We start from the raw sequence: 15,563 nt of genomic DNA, 5'->3' as shown, positions 1-15,563 counted from the left end.
AGAAGGGTCCGCGGGTGAAGTATCTACAGTGCAAACTTCAGGGCCTGAGTTCAGCTCCAGCGCCCACATGAAAAGCAGGGGGTAAAAAAAAAACTGATAAATAAAATAAAAACAGAAAAAAGCAAGGCACAGTGGTACAACCTTTAGTCTCAGCACTCAGGAGGCAGGGGCAGGAACATCTGTGAGTTTGAGGCCAGCCTGGCCTACAGAGTGAATTCCAGGACAGCCAGGTCTATATGGAGAGATTCTGCCTCAGTGCCCTCTAAAACCAGGTGTCGTGATGTACCAGGAACCCCAATGCCTAGATGCATGGAAAGGGCAGATCCTCGGGGCTCCCAAGCCAGTCAGTAAACACTGGGTCTAGTGGATGACCCTGGCTCAAAACTGAGTTAGAGAAGCAATTGAGAAAAATTCCCTACCTGTGCTCTCTGTGCTTGCATGCAGATACATTCTTGTTGACTTTATTTGTGTACAACACCATTTAGAGTTCTTTAATCTTAGATCAAGTAGTGTCAGTGAAGATCCCAGCTACTGTGTGCTTTTTATGCAAAGAAAGGAATTGCTTGATGAAGTTTGACTCTGTTGTTCGAGTTCTGAGCTCTTGGATGGTTCAGCTTTCAAATTCCCAGGCATTTCTTTGACGATGAAGATGTGCAAGTGTGAAAATCCCAGAGAGAGGGAGCTTTCCTTTAAGTCACTAAACTCTGGTGGATTTCGATGTCAGGGAGAAAGGGATCTGAATTGGAGGAAGCTAATGATTCTTATGTGCTTCAGCTTGTCTCAACATCTCTGGATGCCCTGCTTCTCAGTCTGTCGCAGCTCCCGCCTAGCTTGCAAGGGTTGAAATGCAGGGTGACTGTTAGTTTCAGACATCTGATCAGTTAGTGTGTTTCCTGACTTGCCGCAGCATAGCCAATCTCTTTGAAGCATTTACGTTCTTTTGGTCTTGTTTAATTCATCTTATAATTGTATGTTCCTTAAGGAAATTATATGTGAACTTTTCTATCAGTAATATTTATTATTATAAAACTTGCGTAGTGTTGCTTCTCTGTTGGGTTTAACAATCTTTCACGACTTAGAAGGAACTAATGGTGGCTGTGTCTGCTGCTCTGTGGTAGAGGGCTTGTCTAGCATGCATAATGGTTGTTTATGCTGGCACCTAGGCTGCAGCAGTGGAGCTAATTCAGTATCTATAAGCCGAGCAGGCAGGTCCATCAGTGTCTTTTAGTGTAGTTGGGTACGCAGCTCTAGGGTTGAGAGTGTATGTTATTCATTGATTAAGCAAACATTTTCAACATCTAATTCCTGAATTTGCTCCCTGTGGTTTGATCTAGTCATAGCTGGGTGGGATTTTCTAAAGTTAGGAAACTGAGAGATGTCGTCAAGGAGATGCCACCTGGGTGATAGTGGATTGCCCCAGTATCTTTTCTCACCAAAGAATTTCTCACTGTAGAAGAGAATTCTGCTCACGGTATTCCCCCGAAAGACACCATTTCCTTCATCTCTGGGTCTATGAGTTTCTAGCACAGACCTACATCTTTTACTTTCTCTTCTTTTCCTCTTGGATCTAAAGGCAGCCTGCTAGCAGCCTAGAAGTCAGAACCCTTGTTCTGGCCCTGTCACTGTGCATAACAGAAATGGGGGCAAGTTGCATGGCTTTCTAAAGAACTCCTTTCCTTATAAAATCAGAAAGACACAGACTATCTATCTCCAGGCACTCCGAGTCATTAACCCTCTAGACCAGCCCACATTAGCTAGTGTTATAAAATAGCGTGAGTAAACTTGTCACTATCTTTCCATGGTATGACATCGGTTATTTTATTTAGTTCTGACTTGTAGGCAAGAAGTTTAGGAAGGCAGCCAAAGGTATTTCTAAGACTTGTCAATACTAGAAATAGAACCAAGATAACATGTTTCCAAATAATACAGGATAGACTGAATATAGATTCACAAACAAGGCACCAATCCAAAATATCAAGTATATAAAAATGACGCTGAGAAGACACATAGCTTTGAACACATCAAAACCAAAAGGATCCCCTTTGTTTACAGTGTCTTCCACACCTTCTTCTCTGTTTGAATTCTCAATAAGTTTAGTTACTATTTTTCCAAAGTATTTTATCAGTATTAGAACTGTAGTCTCTTAGGGCTTGACTATGGATTTGATTGCTTTAATATAGGGTCATTAACTTCAGTTAGCTTTCATTGGTCCTCTTGTCTCCTCTCCTCTTAGACTTCACTGTCTTTCTTAATAAAAAATAATAATAATCCTGTTTGGTATTTTATCTTGACCTAGAATATTAATATTTTTCAGCAACGTTCTAGTTCTCTGAAATGTTTCGTTTGGTGGAAAATGTCTGTGCATTTCTACTTTGCTGATGACTGCGTCCACCAAAGTCACCACACCCTGTTTGTTTCCTGGCAACCTGGGCTGAAAGAAATGTACAGGTTCTTTTTCTTTCCCCTCCCAACTCATTTGTGTAGCATATAGCAGTTGGTAAGCGCTACATCAGAGGGTCTCAAGCTGTTGGTCACAGCCCCCTTGGGCATCAAACGGTCTTTCACAAAGCTTGCCTGTAACCATGAAAAAACACAGAGATGTATATTGGGATTGATAGCAATGCCAAAATCACAGTTATGAAGTAGCAATGAGAATAATTTTATGGTTGGAGGTAACCACAACATGAGGAACTGTATTAAAGGGTCCCAGCATGAGGAAGGGTGAAAACTGTTGTTCTAGATGGTATGTAGATAAAAGAATACACAGGTGAACCTTTGGGCTTTCTCAGTAGAAAAACTACATTAAATTACTGTTTTACAGATCTAAACTAATTGGGATTGGTCATTTTTATGTAGCTAAACATTGGCCCACCAAAGAGCCGCTGATTGGAGAAGATTGGCCAAATATGAACTTAGGCTAGAGGTGTGCCACTCCAAGTTGGTGTGCACACTGAGAGTCAATAGCTGCTTTTGAATCCTGTGAAATTAAGGTCTAAGTCCAGAAACAGCAAAGGCCAAAGGGCCGCTTGTAAGCCCCAACCCAGTGTTAGACACATCAGAACTTCAGCAACAGCTTTCAGATGATGATGAAGATGAAAACATCTGGCCCTACTGCACCATAGTTATTGGTGGCTACGGGTCCAAGTCAGCCTGGGTCACTTCAGATAAAACTGACTCCAGCCTCCATCCCAGAGAGTGTGGCTTCACAGAGCAGTGTAAAGCCAGGTTCTCCAGCCTCAGCATTCCTCAGAGTTAACTGAAGGGTTTGTTTGAAAAGCTCTGATTTCATAGGTTTGGATCAAGTTCCAGATTTTTAGTAAATTCTAAAAGATAGCTGATGTTGCTGATCTAAAGACTCTCATGTTGTAAATATGAGAGGAAGAAGCAAGGTCGTGGTTTCAGCCCTTTTATTAGTGGGTGTGGCCTTTCTGTTTTTAAAATGTCATTGCTGCAATACTCCTCCTCTCCAATGTTCATTTCTGTGAATTTTGATAATCACATGGCTACTCCCATTAAGTATGCAGTGGTTCCTAAGCCCAGAATCTCCCACTGCCTCTTTGTAGACAACTCCTGACCTCCACTCCACTAAAGGTCTTCACAGATACAGATGGGTTTTCTTTAACTATGGTTCTGTCTTTTCAGAATTGCATACCATACAGTCATACAACACAGAGCCCTTTAAAGCCTTCCCTCAGCACCGTGCACAGAGGCCCTCCATGTTGTTGCTCCATCTATCTGTACTTGCTTCCTTTTGGTCACTATGGCATGCATGGCATTGTACCGATGCCTGCAGTTCGTCATCCATTCATCTGTTCAAGGCCATTTGGTTTTTCTCCAGGTATTGAAGATAAGGTGCTTTGCTTGTGAACATAAGTTTTCATTTCTCTCAGGTAAATATTGAGGAACAGAATGACAAAGACACAGGCTACGGAAATGGCATTTACTAGAACGTGCCAAATCCTTTTCCAAAGTGGCTAAAGCACTGTATAGTCCTTATGTACTCATATTTGTAATACTAATAATACTCTACTCTCATTTTCTTTGACATTTTGTTGTAAAAATTTCAAACATTCTTGAAGTAAAAGAATATCATAATGGGCCACTATTGTGCCCATAACCCAGCACCAACAATGAAATCTTACATTTCCAAATCTGATTAAATACATTCTTATACATGGGTATCTTTTGGCTATTGATATCTAATTGTATTGTGGTCAGAGGATATTTTATATAATTTGTATCATTTTAAATTTACTGTTGCCTATTTTATGGCTAAGAAAACAACCACTGATATTTTTAAAGCATGCTCACTGTTGTCCGGTAGAGTAGATGGTCTGTAAATGTCAGTTTGGTCCAGAAGTTAGAGTGTTAGTCTAGTCTTATGTCCTTACTGCTTTTTGTCTATTAGTTCTGTCCATGGCCAAGAGAGGGATGTCGAAACTTCTGATGAATTTATAAATATGTCTGTTTTTTCCTTTCATGTTGTAAGATTTCTGCTTCCAATAATGTGGAGCTTTCTTGTACCAGGTGCATAAATAGTTAGGGTTCTTAAGCTTTCTTGATGAATTGATATTTCTGTCACTACGAAATAATCCCTTCCATCCTTGGTAATACCATTTGCTCTCAGACTCCATCTTGGCTGATAATAATACACTGAGCATGGTGTCACTGTAAGTAAGATGTTTTGTGCTGTATGTATGTGAACTTTCACTTCCCTGATCCAGGTCTTATGCTGTCATGTCATAGAGTTTACATCTACATACATTAAAAATTCCATAATACGTTTGTTTTGTGGGTTTTTTTTATTTCCCTAGACAAAAAAGTAACTTTTAAATAAGTTGTATAAATTAGGGCACTTGAATCTTCTATTTACACACATTGGAATCTGCATTGCTCTTCATCGTGTTTTATAGGTCAAGATTTCTATCAGGTATCGTCCTCCTTGGCCTGCATCACTTCTATCTGGTATCGTCCTCTCCAGCCTGTGTCACTTCCTATCTGGTATCTCCTCTCCAGCCTGCATCACTTCCTCATGTTGCTGATCTGAGGCTGATGCGTTTTTTTGGTTTTATGTCTGAAAGTCTTCCCTTCATCTTCTCTGTTCAAAGGTGTTTTGTGAAGAGCAGAGGATTCTAAGTTGACAATGTGTTCTTTCATGTCCTGGTTTTATGTTGATTCACTTGTCTTAGGACTTGACCTGTTTCCAGCAAGAGCTCTCTGTACATTTGCCCCGGCTCTGCTGTTCCCAGTGTGACTGTTTCTCTAGCAGCCTCTGACTTCTCTTCAGCACTAGTTGTAAGCAGTGTGAGTTTTGATGGATTTGAGAATAGTTTTCTTTTTAAGCCTGAGCTTCTTAGTACTCTTAGATCTTTGGATTTACATTTTTATTAAATCTTAAAGCTTTTCAACTGTTACATTTTCTGTCCACTACTTTTCTGTCACTGCCCCCCCCCCATTCCTGTTCTCTGTCATTCTGTCTCTCAGACTAGGGTTGAGTTGGCACAATTACTAAGAAAAACCCTCTGAATAGTCAGTTTGATGTCTCATGTATTTTGAGGCTTCTTGGTCCAGCTTTGTATGGTCTATGAGAACAGTAGTTTTTCCCCTCAGACGAACAGGGCTTTCTCACTAATGTAAGTGACCACCAAAAGTTTCCTTTGAACTTTTGAATATCTGCGATGTTCTGGCTATAAATTCTAGTCTCCTTAACCTCAGGTCTTTACCTGTCTCTGCAACTGCAGAACACTGGCTGACTGGATGGGTTTTCCTTTTCATCCTGCAACCTGGGCATTAAGCCAGGTAATTGTAAGAGTAACTCTCCATTTTTTTAGGATCACTGTTCTGTGTCACATGTTCCCCAGAGCATGACAATTGTTTTCTCATGTGTTTTGGTTATTTACTTCTAGAGGGTCAGTCTAGGTCTATATTACTCCACTGTGGCCTGTGGTGGAACACTGGTGTGTGTATTGTTTACTAGGGCAAATCCTTCCTTCGTGATTCACATAATAAATAAGCATGATGCCTTTCTCCAGATGTGAAGCTAGGTTACAGGTAAGAAGTGCAGCTGAGGCGATGGTCACTGATGTTCCCAGGAGATGACCCTCTGCTCCTAGCAGGGGAGTGGCCTGCACAAGAGTGAGACCCAAAAGTGCAGACACGAGAGCTGTTGCTCCCGGAGGCCTGCCTGGATCTCCACGCGCATTAGCAGGTTGGGGTGTACAGCTGTTTGTGCCGATCCATTCAAGGTTTCCTGTACCCAGCATGCATTTGCTGAGGACCCACATGTCAGCCTGTGTTGTAAAGCTGGAGGTCTCTGTCCTGAAGGAGCTGTGGCAGTATGGCATGCTTACTTCTCTGTGTGTCCCTGTAACTCACTCCACGTCTGGGCTTCTGTGTGTGTGTCTCTTTCCTTCTGCCCTCACCTCTTCTTTTCCCTTTCTCTAATGTATCTCCTTTATTGTAATTTTGTATTACGTTTAACATAGGCACGTTCGTGTGTGTGTGTGTGTGTGTGTGTGTGTGTGTGTGTGTGTGTGTTTATGTGTGTATGTCAAAGCCCAGAGAACAACTTGTAGGAGCTGCTCCTCTCCCCCTCCTGTGTGGGGTCCAGGGATTGAACTCATGTCACCAAGTTTGGCATCAAGTGTCCTTACTAATTTAGCCATCTCACTGACCCATGTCTTTTTCTTTCTTCTACTAATATTTATTTTACTTTCAAAGTAAAAGTCCTTACAAACATCTATATGGCTCTGAGAGATTCGGGCCTTGCACTTTTCTCTTTGAATTCATCTGTCACCTCTGACTCTGCTTCTTACCCTCAGCCCATGTGCTACTTTTCTGCCACCGTCAAAAACAGCAGAGTGGTCCTGCCCTGGGGTCTTCACACTCACAAAGTAGTCTTCTGTGGGGTCTTCACACTCAACAGAGTGGCCCTGCTGTGGGGTGTTTGCAGCTGTCATTTAAAATCCACTTCTTTCTCTGACCTCCCTCAGGACTGGCTCAGCTGTGATCTCAGAGTCCTGCTGTCTGGGTTCTCCCGTCCAGCACTCCTATCCTATCACTCCCTCCCATTCCTGTCTTCTTTTCCCTGGTTACATGTGTTTCTCTCTCAGTTCTGCTGTGAAATCTGTCATCATGTATGCTAGCACGTGCATTATATGAGAGCAGAATGAAGCCAAACAAACCTTCCCTAGTAAAACATACAGACAGACAAGTGGACCCCGTGCTTTGTGACTCCTGATTTGACATCTAAGATGCTCTGAGGCCCAAGTGCTAAATGAGTTTACCACCAACTTATTTAGTAACCCAGTTTAACCTGGCCTGACTCACATGTGATGAGTCTGGTTATAGACCTCTCTGCAGAAATGTTAATGAGCTGAGTACATCGTGCACCCCAGCCCTGCCAACAGTGTTGTGTAAGGTACAGCATATTCCATGTATTACTCTCATAACATAAAGTCCCGAATTCTGATATTCATATAATTCTGGTCTGTGTAAAATGCTGAGTGCTTATATATTTTTTCAAAGTGCTCTTTACTGAACTGAAGCCCACTCTCCAGTCATGGCCTGCCTAACTTCTGGTTCTTTTTGCTGCTACTCTTACTGCTTTTCTCCAGCTTTGCAAACCTGGGAATACTCCATGTGACTAAGAAAAAGGTATTTGAAACACTGGAAGCACGGATGACAGAGGCGTGTATAAGGGGCTACAATCCTGGACTTCTGGTGCATTCTGACCTTGCCTATCTACAAGCAGAAGGTGGAGGAGACCGGCAACTCACAGGTGAGCAAGCTTACCCAGCCTTAAGTAAGGCTTCTATGTTCCGAGAGGACAACTGCAACCATCAGCATGCCAGTCTATCGGAGGGAAGGGGCTCAGTACAACTGGGTCATTCCCTTCTGTGCTGGGCACCGTGGAGAAGCAGAGCCTGCACACAAATACTCTGTGTGCTTGTTCTCGCCTTTCTCTGAGCAGCTGGTGGTGCAGATGCATTTCCCTCTACTCCCTTGCATTCTGTGTGTACCTTAACTCTTAGCAAGAGTAGGAGAGTGGACTGGGGTGAGCATGGGAGAAGACAATATTTACAATACTCCAGAGAAAACACAGGTTACTTTTGATGGTTTTTTAGGCAATTTAATAAGACTGTTATACAAATTTTACTAACAGTTTAAAGAATTTCAGTCCCAAAGTAACCAAAAGGAAAAAAAAAAGACTCAGTTATTAAAATTAAAGATGAAAATCAGGGAAACATTACCAATAGGTCAAATCCAGAAAATCATTAGGGCATGCTTTGAAAACATACATTTCAATAAATTAGAATGTCTCACAGAAATGGATAAGTTCACAGGCACATCTGACCTGCCAGTGTTAAACTAAGAAAATATAAACAACTTACACAGATCTAAGACAAGCAATAAAATGTCTCCTAACTGAAAAATGCCCAGTCCCAAATGGAATCACGGCTGAATTCTACCAGAACTTTGAAGAGATAACATAAATTTTCCTTAAACTGTTCCATAAAATAGAAAGGGGAAGAATATCACCAAACTTATTTTCCAAAGCCAGTATTACTTTTATACACAAACCAGATAAAAGTAGAACAGAAAAAAAAAAAAAAAAGAAAGGAAAAGATAGGCCAATTCATACATTCCCAATAAAATACTGCAAAACCAAGTCACCAACACATTAAAAGATTATTGCTATGATCAGGTTGGCTTCGCTTGTAGAACAAACATGTTCATCATATGAAAACCCATACACAGAAGGGTGTAGCTCAACCTGAGAGCAGAAATTACATGTCAACCGAATAGATGCAAAAGGCTTTGGGCAAAAAACAACGTCCCTTTATGATTTTAAAAAATTGAAATAAGAGAACTGCACCTCAACATACTGAAGGATATATACAATAGACCTATAGCCAATATTATGCTAAAGGAGAAAAACTGAAAAGCATCTCCCTGGAAAGCAGACTAAGATAGGATGTCCCTTTCTCTGTTCTTCCTCAACATAACGCTTGAAAAGTTAGCTGAAGTGATGAGACAAGAGAATGAAATGAAAAGTGTGCAAATGGGAAACGAAGGCATCAAAACAGCCTTATCTGCAGACAATATGATTCATACATAAGACCCCCATGGCTGCACTGGAAAGGCTTAGCTCCGATAAAGGATCAGGGTGCATAATCAACACACAAACTCCATGGTTTTCCTATATCAGTGTGTTGAGAAAAAAATCAGCAAAGGCAACAGCCGAGCACAGTCACAGCCATCCCCAAGAGCTTCAACATATGTAAATAAAATTCCTGGCAATAAATTAACCATGTGAAAAATCCTTTGCAATTAAAGTGTTAAGACACCTAAGAAAGAAACAGATGTCAACAGATGATGGAAAGGCCTCTATGTTCCTGGGAGTCGACAGAATTAATACCACAAAAATATTACCAAGTGTGGTCTATAGATTGAATGCAATCCACAATCCCAGTGTCATTTCTCATAGAAAATAAAATTCATTTGGAACCACAAAAGGTCTCAGATAGCTAAAGCTACAAGAAGAAGAATATTATTAGAGGTAGCACAGTTGCTGATTTCAGGTTATGCTACAGAGCCATGGTAACAAAACCAGCACGGAAGTGTAAATCAGTGGAATGGGAGAGTCAGAAATGAATACAATGTAGCCACCTGATACCTGAGAAAGATGCCAGCATGTGCATTAGAGAAAAGACAGCCTGGAGGAGCGATGCCGGGGAAACCAGATAGCACGTATAAGGAAGGAAACCAGATCCCCCGCTCCTACCGTACAAATCAATTCAACATGGATCAGAGATCTTAATGTAAAAGTTAATGGTCTGAAACTGCTAAAGGAAGACATACAGAAAACACTTCATGACGTAGGCAAGGACTTTCTGAAAAGAGCTCCAGCAACTCAGGAAATAAAATCAAGAACTAGCAAAGGAGATTAAAAAGCTTCTTTACAGCAAAGGAAACAGTTTCCTGAGTTGAAGAGACCGCTTTCAATGGGGGAAAAATTGTTGCTAGCTATGTAGCTGACAGATTAATATCTAGGTTATATATAAAAAAAAAACTCAAAAAATTAAATTCCGGAAACCAAACAACCCAGTAAATAAATGCGCTAAGAAGCAAGGGAGGGCTCGCCAACAATGTGTACAAACAGTCAACAAATGTGAAAACGTGCTTCACACCCTTAGTCTTTAAAATTGCTCTGAGGTCCCACCTCACTCTGGTCGGAAGTCATTAAGAAAACAAGTCCAGGAACTTGCCATATAGCTCAGGTAGTACAGTAATTGCCTCTTGTGTAGGAAGTCCTGGGTTTGATTGCCAGCACCACCTACAAACAGATAGGGAATTGCACCCTGTACTCCCAGATGAGGTCAAGGTCGCCCTCAGCTGTGTAGAGCAGATGTTTCAGCAGGTAATCCACACAGAGCCTGCTGGCCTGAATTCAGTCTCCGGGACCCACATGGTGGAAGGAGAGAACCACCTCCTTCAGGTTGCCCTCTGACCTGTACACATGTGTGTTGTGACCAACCAATGCAAATATATAAATAAGAAACTCAAAATGGTGTTTCAGAATAAAGTGAAGTAAAAGCAGCACTGCATAGACACCGCTATCCACTCCTGTGTATATTTTCAGAACTCTCAGTCAACTTACTACAACGTACATGTTTACCTGCACATACATGTTTATTGCAGCCATAGACAAGAGTCACGTTGAACAGTCTCCGTAGCTGTGTATCAACAGATGATGGATTAAGAAAATATGATATCTTTGAGTAATGCAGTTTTCTTCAGCCATAAAAAAAGGAGAAAAGAAACATTTACAGAACAGTATATACAACTGGAGATCACCATATCAAGAGAAATAAGCCAGACTAAAAAGGACAAATGTCACCTACTGTCTCTCGCGTTTCTAGATTCTAGATTTTATATAGATGCACTAAGATTATTTGCATATGCGTGCATAGGATATGAAAGTAAGAGGAAGGTATTCCATCGGTAGGGAGGGGACTAGTGGACGGGGGGGGGGGGGTGGAGAGAAAGGACACTTTGGGTATAGTCACAGTGCTTGTTCTAGGATGAAAATGCTTTCAGGGAGCTGTCACTAGAAACACTGAGTATATGCCGAGAAAGACTTTAAGGAAGTGTTTCTAGAGGGAAAGAATTGGTCTTTGAGGCCGTGTTCTTTGTTTGGGCTTCCTGAGACTACGCTGTTAAATGTTCACACCCTCGCCTGCCCGGGCATGAACAGACTGTTCTCTGTGACCCTAGACAGAGAGAAGGAGACCATCCGCCAGGCAGCCCTGCAGCAGACCAAGGAGATGGACCTGAGTGTGGTGCGCCTCATGTTCACAGCCTTCCTCCCCGACAGCACTGGCAGCTTCACTCGGAGACTGGAGCCTGTGGTGTCAGATGCCATCTATGACAGCAGTGAGTACTCGGGCCCAAGGTGGGGCAGCTTCATCCAGCAAGATGGGAGAGCACATGACTGTAAGGATAGGTTGATGGTGCTCTTAAAAATGACCTTAATTTTTGCCTCTGGCAGCACTGAAGAAAAATTAATAAGAAACAAGTATTATTCTTATCTGTCTTTATCCCCAGTTGAAAATACACTTATTAAGATAGGAACATCAAGGTAACTAGATAAATAGCATATCAAAATTATCTTTCAGGCTGTAGATAATAGAAGGTAGAGGGTTTCCAGTAGCCTGTAGCATTTACTGTGTGACTCTATTGTTCCGGTATGCATCGGGCTTAACAAACAGTTGTTTCAGGAACCCTGCAAGTACAGTAGCCTCATTGAATGGCTATAGAAATACAATATACAAGAAGACCCCATGTTCTACATTTATCCACAAGTTGGTTTGTCTGATTTAAACAAGTGTGAAGGGAAGTGAGAAGTTTATTGAATGGAAAAGATTCTTACTCAACAGAGACCCTTGAGCCGCAGCTGTTGGAGTCTGTAAAGGGGGAAGCTTTGTCCCACTCACTACAGGCAGCTTTGCCCCAAACCACACAATGCTAATTTAGGTTGGGGGAAAGAAACAGAACATCTTCACTTTTCTTTGAAGAATGAAAAACAAATTAGTAGTTTAAAATGTACTTTTCTTAAAATGTTTAAGAATTTTTGTAAGTGGCATAAAGTTAGCATGAAACAAGCCACTGGTCTGGAAACATCAGGAAGCTTTCTCCTTCTCCTGTGTATGAGAGGGGAAGCCAGATGCTCTCATCCAGAGAAGCAAATACCACCATCCCTTCCTGATCTGCTCCTTTCTGCCTCACCTGTTTGGGGGACAGTAGTGGCCCAGACCTAAGAAGTGCCCCTAGTGCCTTGGAAGCCTTTCTTGCTCTATTTGTGTCTTCTTAGAAACAGTAAGAGTAAACTCATTCGTCAGATCTTTGTGAGGCTAACGCTAAACCAGGATGTGCATTCCCTTCTCCCTTTGAACAGAAGCCCCCAACGCATCCAACTTGAAAATCGTGAGAATGGACAGAACAGCAGGCTGTGTGACGGGAGGGGAAGAGATTTATCTTCTCTGTGACAAGGTCCAGAAAGGTATGTGCACACCCAGCCTCCAGGTGTAGAGCAGTTGTCAGCGTTCTCTGGGAGTCACTCACAACCCACCAGGGATGTTCTTCTTTTGCTGTGGGAGTCTCAAAAAACAGTCCCAAGTGTGAAGTGTGTTATTTCTGTAAAGCCTGAGTATATAGTTCAATTTCTCACAGAAGTAAAGGGATAGTGATTATACAAAGATGCATTCAGCATGCAGATTCCTAATAAACTTGGTTCTCTGGGCTCAGTTAAAGTAACTCTCATGATCTGAGTTTCACATCACATAAAATTGCAGATTCTGCTTCTTTTTCTGTGCTGTGTTGTAACGTGGCGAGAGCTTCCTCATGTCACTGTGATGCCTGGCAGGAAGGAGAAGGATGACGCACACAGCGTCCTCAGCACATTTCCCTCGTTTCACCCTTTGAGAAGTTCTTAAGGTTTGCCATCACTGGATACTACAAGATTGGGACATTAGTAAAAGCTAAAGGAGTCGTTACTTTCCCGATCTTCACTTTAAGTAAAACCACAAATAAATAGTCTTTAGTTGTAAACAAGCTTGCTTAGACTGCTGTCTCCGAGTCTCTGTTGCTAGGATAAACATCATGAGCAAAAGCAACTTGGGAGGAGAGGACTCAGCTCTTAGTTTATGGTCCATCATCCAGGAAAGTCAGGGCAGAACACAGAGCAGGAACCTGGAGGCAGGATCCGATGCAGAAGCCATGGAGGAGCACTGCCTGCTGACCTGCTCCTCGTAGCTTGCTCTGCCTACTTCAACACCCAGGACTGCCTGGCCAGGGGTGGCACTGCCCGTAGTGAGCTGGGCCTTCCTGTGTTAATTATCAATTAAAATAATGCACCACAGGCCAGTCTGATAAGGACAGTTCTCTCTTCCCAGGTATCTCTGGCTTGTATCAAATTGACATAAAACTAATGCCAGCACAACTGGCATTGCAAACCACCGAGCCAAAGTCATAGTCATTTCCAGACTCCTTTGCCACATGTGCCATGGGCAAAATTATCTGTATCTCATTTTTAATCTTTATCATTACACTGAAATGTCTTAACATCAGAGACCTTAGAAGACTGTGTTTCATTCTGCTGCAGTGGCTGGACCACACTTCATTCTCATCCCTGGCCCTAATGAACCTGGGGATGGGATACCTGAGGGCCTGGGGACCCATGCTAGTGAGTGTGTGACCTGGTTAAGGACATGGACTCAGAACCCACCCTTGGGTGCCAATCCCTGCTCTGCAGACCTTGCCCAGGGAGAAGCAACTAGAAATGACAAGCCACACCTTGAAGAGACATAGTGTGACATTCCTAGAACCAGTCCTTAGCAGCAGGAGGCTATCTCCAGAACACTAAGCTGGCCCCAAACTTGAATGTTCTGGACCACCTCATTTCCCCACCCCAAGAACTGGAAGACTTCCTAAGAGAAGATGCTACCAGAAAGTGAAATGTAACTTGTCACCAAACCATGGTCTTGGCTCTGAGGCATCAGTGTTTTAGATTCCCTCGGCCTGACAGGCAGCTGGGCCACAGAGGCTCTTAGCCTCCTCTGAGAAGCACGCTTCTGCAAAGTGAGGCAGCATCAGCACAGCTACTCCTCACTGCTCTGAGCACTAGACAAGCTCATGGCCATAAAGGTCCTGCCAGCACCGGCCACCTGGGAAGCACGGTTTATGACAAGTGTTAGGGTGTGCGTCTCCGTATTGGGTTGAGTCACACCTCAGGTTCCGATATTCCTCCATCCACCTTCACATTTCCCAGAAGTGAATGGTTTAAATACGGAGAACTCAGAAGTTTGTATGTTGACTAAAACAAACCTTAATTGGTTGGGTAAATCTAATACCCACCACTAGCAGTAAATAGTAGATCTGCATAGAGCTGCATTTGCTACTGTGCTCGTCAACATCATTATACCCATTGCAATCACATGCCTGAATGTGTCTGCTTGCAGATGACATTCAGATTCGGTTTTATGAAGAGGAAGAAAATGGCGGAGTTTGGGAAGGATTTGGGGACTTTTCCCCCACCGATGTTCATAGACAGGTAGGTGGGTTATTATTGTGGGTTTTATTTTAGTGCACGTTTTGCCTTGGTGAAATTCAATGCTCAGTTTCCACATGTTAAAAAAGAAACCATCCTAAGTCTCTTTGACACCCATACAGCAATGCTGTGTTTATGGTTCTTCCAGTGTTCTAACATAGAGCGGCAGGCAAGGTGCTGTGGAACACTGTCTGTGAGAGCCAGGCATGGCACCTCATAGGCTGTCTGTTGTCCAAGTCCTGTCCTGCAGGCAGTGGCCCCCAGTCCTCCCAGGAAGATGTTTAAGTATTAAACACAGGGAAAAACCTGTTAAGAAGAAGTCTGAAGGGCTGAGGCTGATGCCATCCTGATGAGCCAGGGTCTCCCGGCTGATTGGTTACATGACCAGGGGCTCCTGGCTGATTGGTTGCATGACCAGGGTCTCCCGGCTGATTGATTACATGACCAGGGGCTCCCAGCTGATTGGTTACATGACCAGGGGCTCCTAGCTGATTGGTTACATGACCAGGGGCTCCCAGCTGATTGGTTACATGACCAGGGGCTCCCAGCTGATTGGTTACATGACCAGGGGCTCCCAGCTGATTCCATTCACCACCACAGTAATAGTCACTCTTTGACAGTGACTGAGAAATGGTATTTCAAAAAATTGTCAACAACCCAAATGTTAACCAGTAAATGACTCAATGGTGTATCTATGTAATGGAACAGCATACAGAGGCTCTGTGAAGGAACAGACCTCAAAATAGAATGCAAAGATTTGTAACAATCAATATGGAACATGGTGTATGTAAAACCAATTCTGTGTTCACATGCACAGTAAGCCTGAGACAACAACAGCAGATCCCTCTAGGATCTGAAGTTAGTGGATGAATGGGAGGCAGGGAGGCAGGGGGAATTATCAGCATATGCCACCATGTGCTCCTCCTGTATTTTATGAAATCTGATCCTTATG

At 42.7% G+C, this 15,563-nt stretch overlaps 1 protein-coding gene across 2 annotated transcripts in view; it reads left to right on the top strand.

The window, feature by feature from the left end:
- The window catches only part of Nfkb1 (nuclear factor kappa B subunit 1), a 107,011-nt gene that overhangs the window by 63,083 nt on the left and 28,365 nt on the right, over window positions 1-15,563 (top strand). For both annotated transcript variants that reach the window (XM_034500347.2, XM_076933279.1), the window contains 4 exons: window positions 7,617-7,780; window positions 11,281-11,439; window positions 12,461-12,565; window positions 14,523-14,614. In XM_034500347.2, the coding sequence (XP_034356238.1) occupies window positions 7,617-7,780; window positions 11,281-11,439; window positions 12,461-12,565; window positions 14,523-14,614 (520 nt within the window). The remainder of the gene's footprint in view (window positions 1-7,616; window positions 7,781-11,280; window positions 11,440-12,460; window positions 12,566-14,522; window positions 14,615-15,563) is intronic.

The sequence above is a fragment of the Arvicanthis niloticus genome, chromosome 4 (genome assembly GCF_011762505.2).
Source record: "Arvicanthis niloticus isolate mArvNil1 chromosome 4, mArvNil1.pat.X, whole genome shotgun sequence".
NCBI classification, from domain to species: Eukaryota; Metazoa; Chordata; class Mammalia; order Rodentia; family Muridae; genus Arvicanthis; species Arvicanthis niloticus.
The sequence above is the reverse complement of the archived record's forward strand: the minus strand, read 5'-3'. Positions and strand labels throughout refer to the sequence as shown.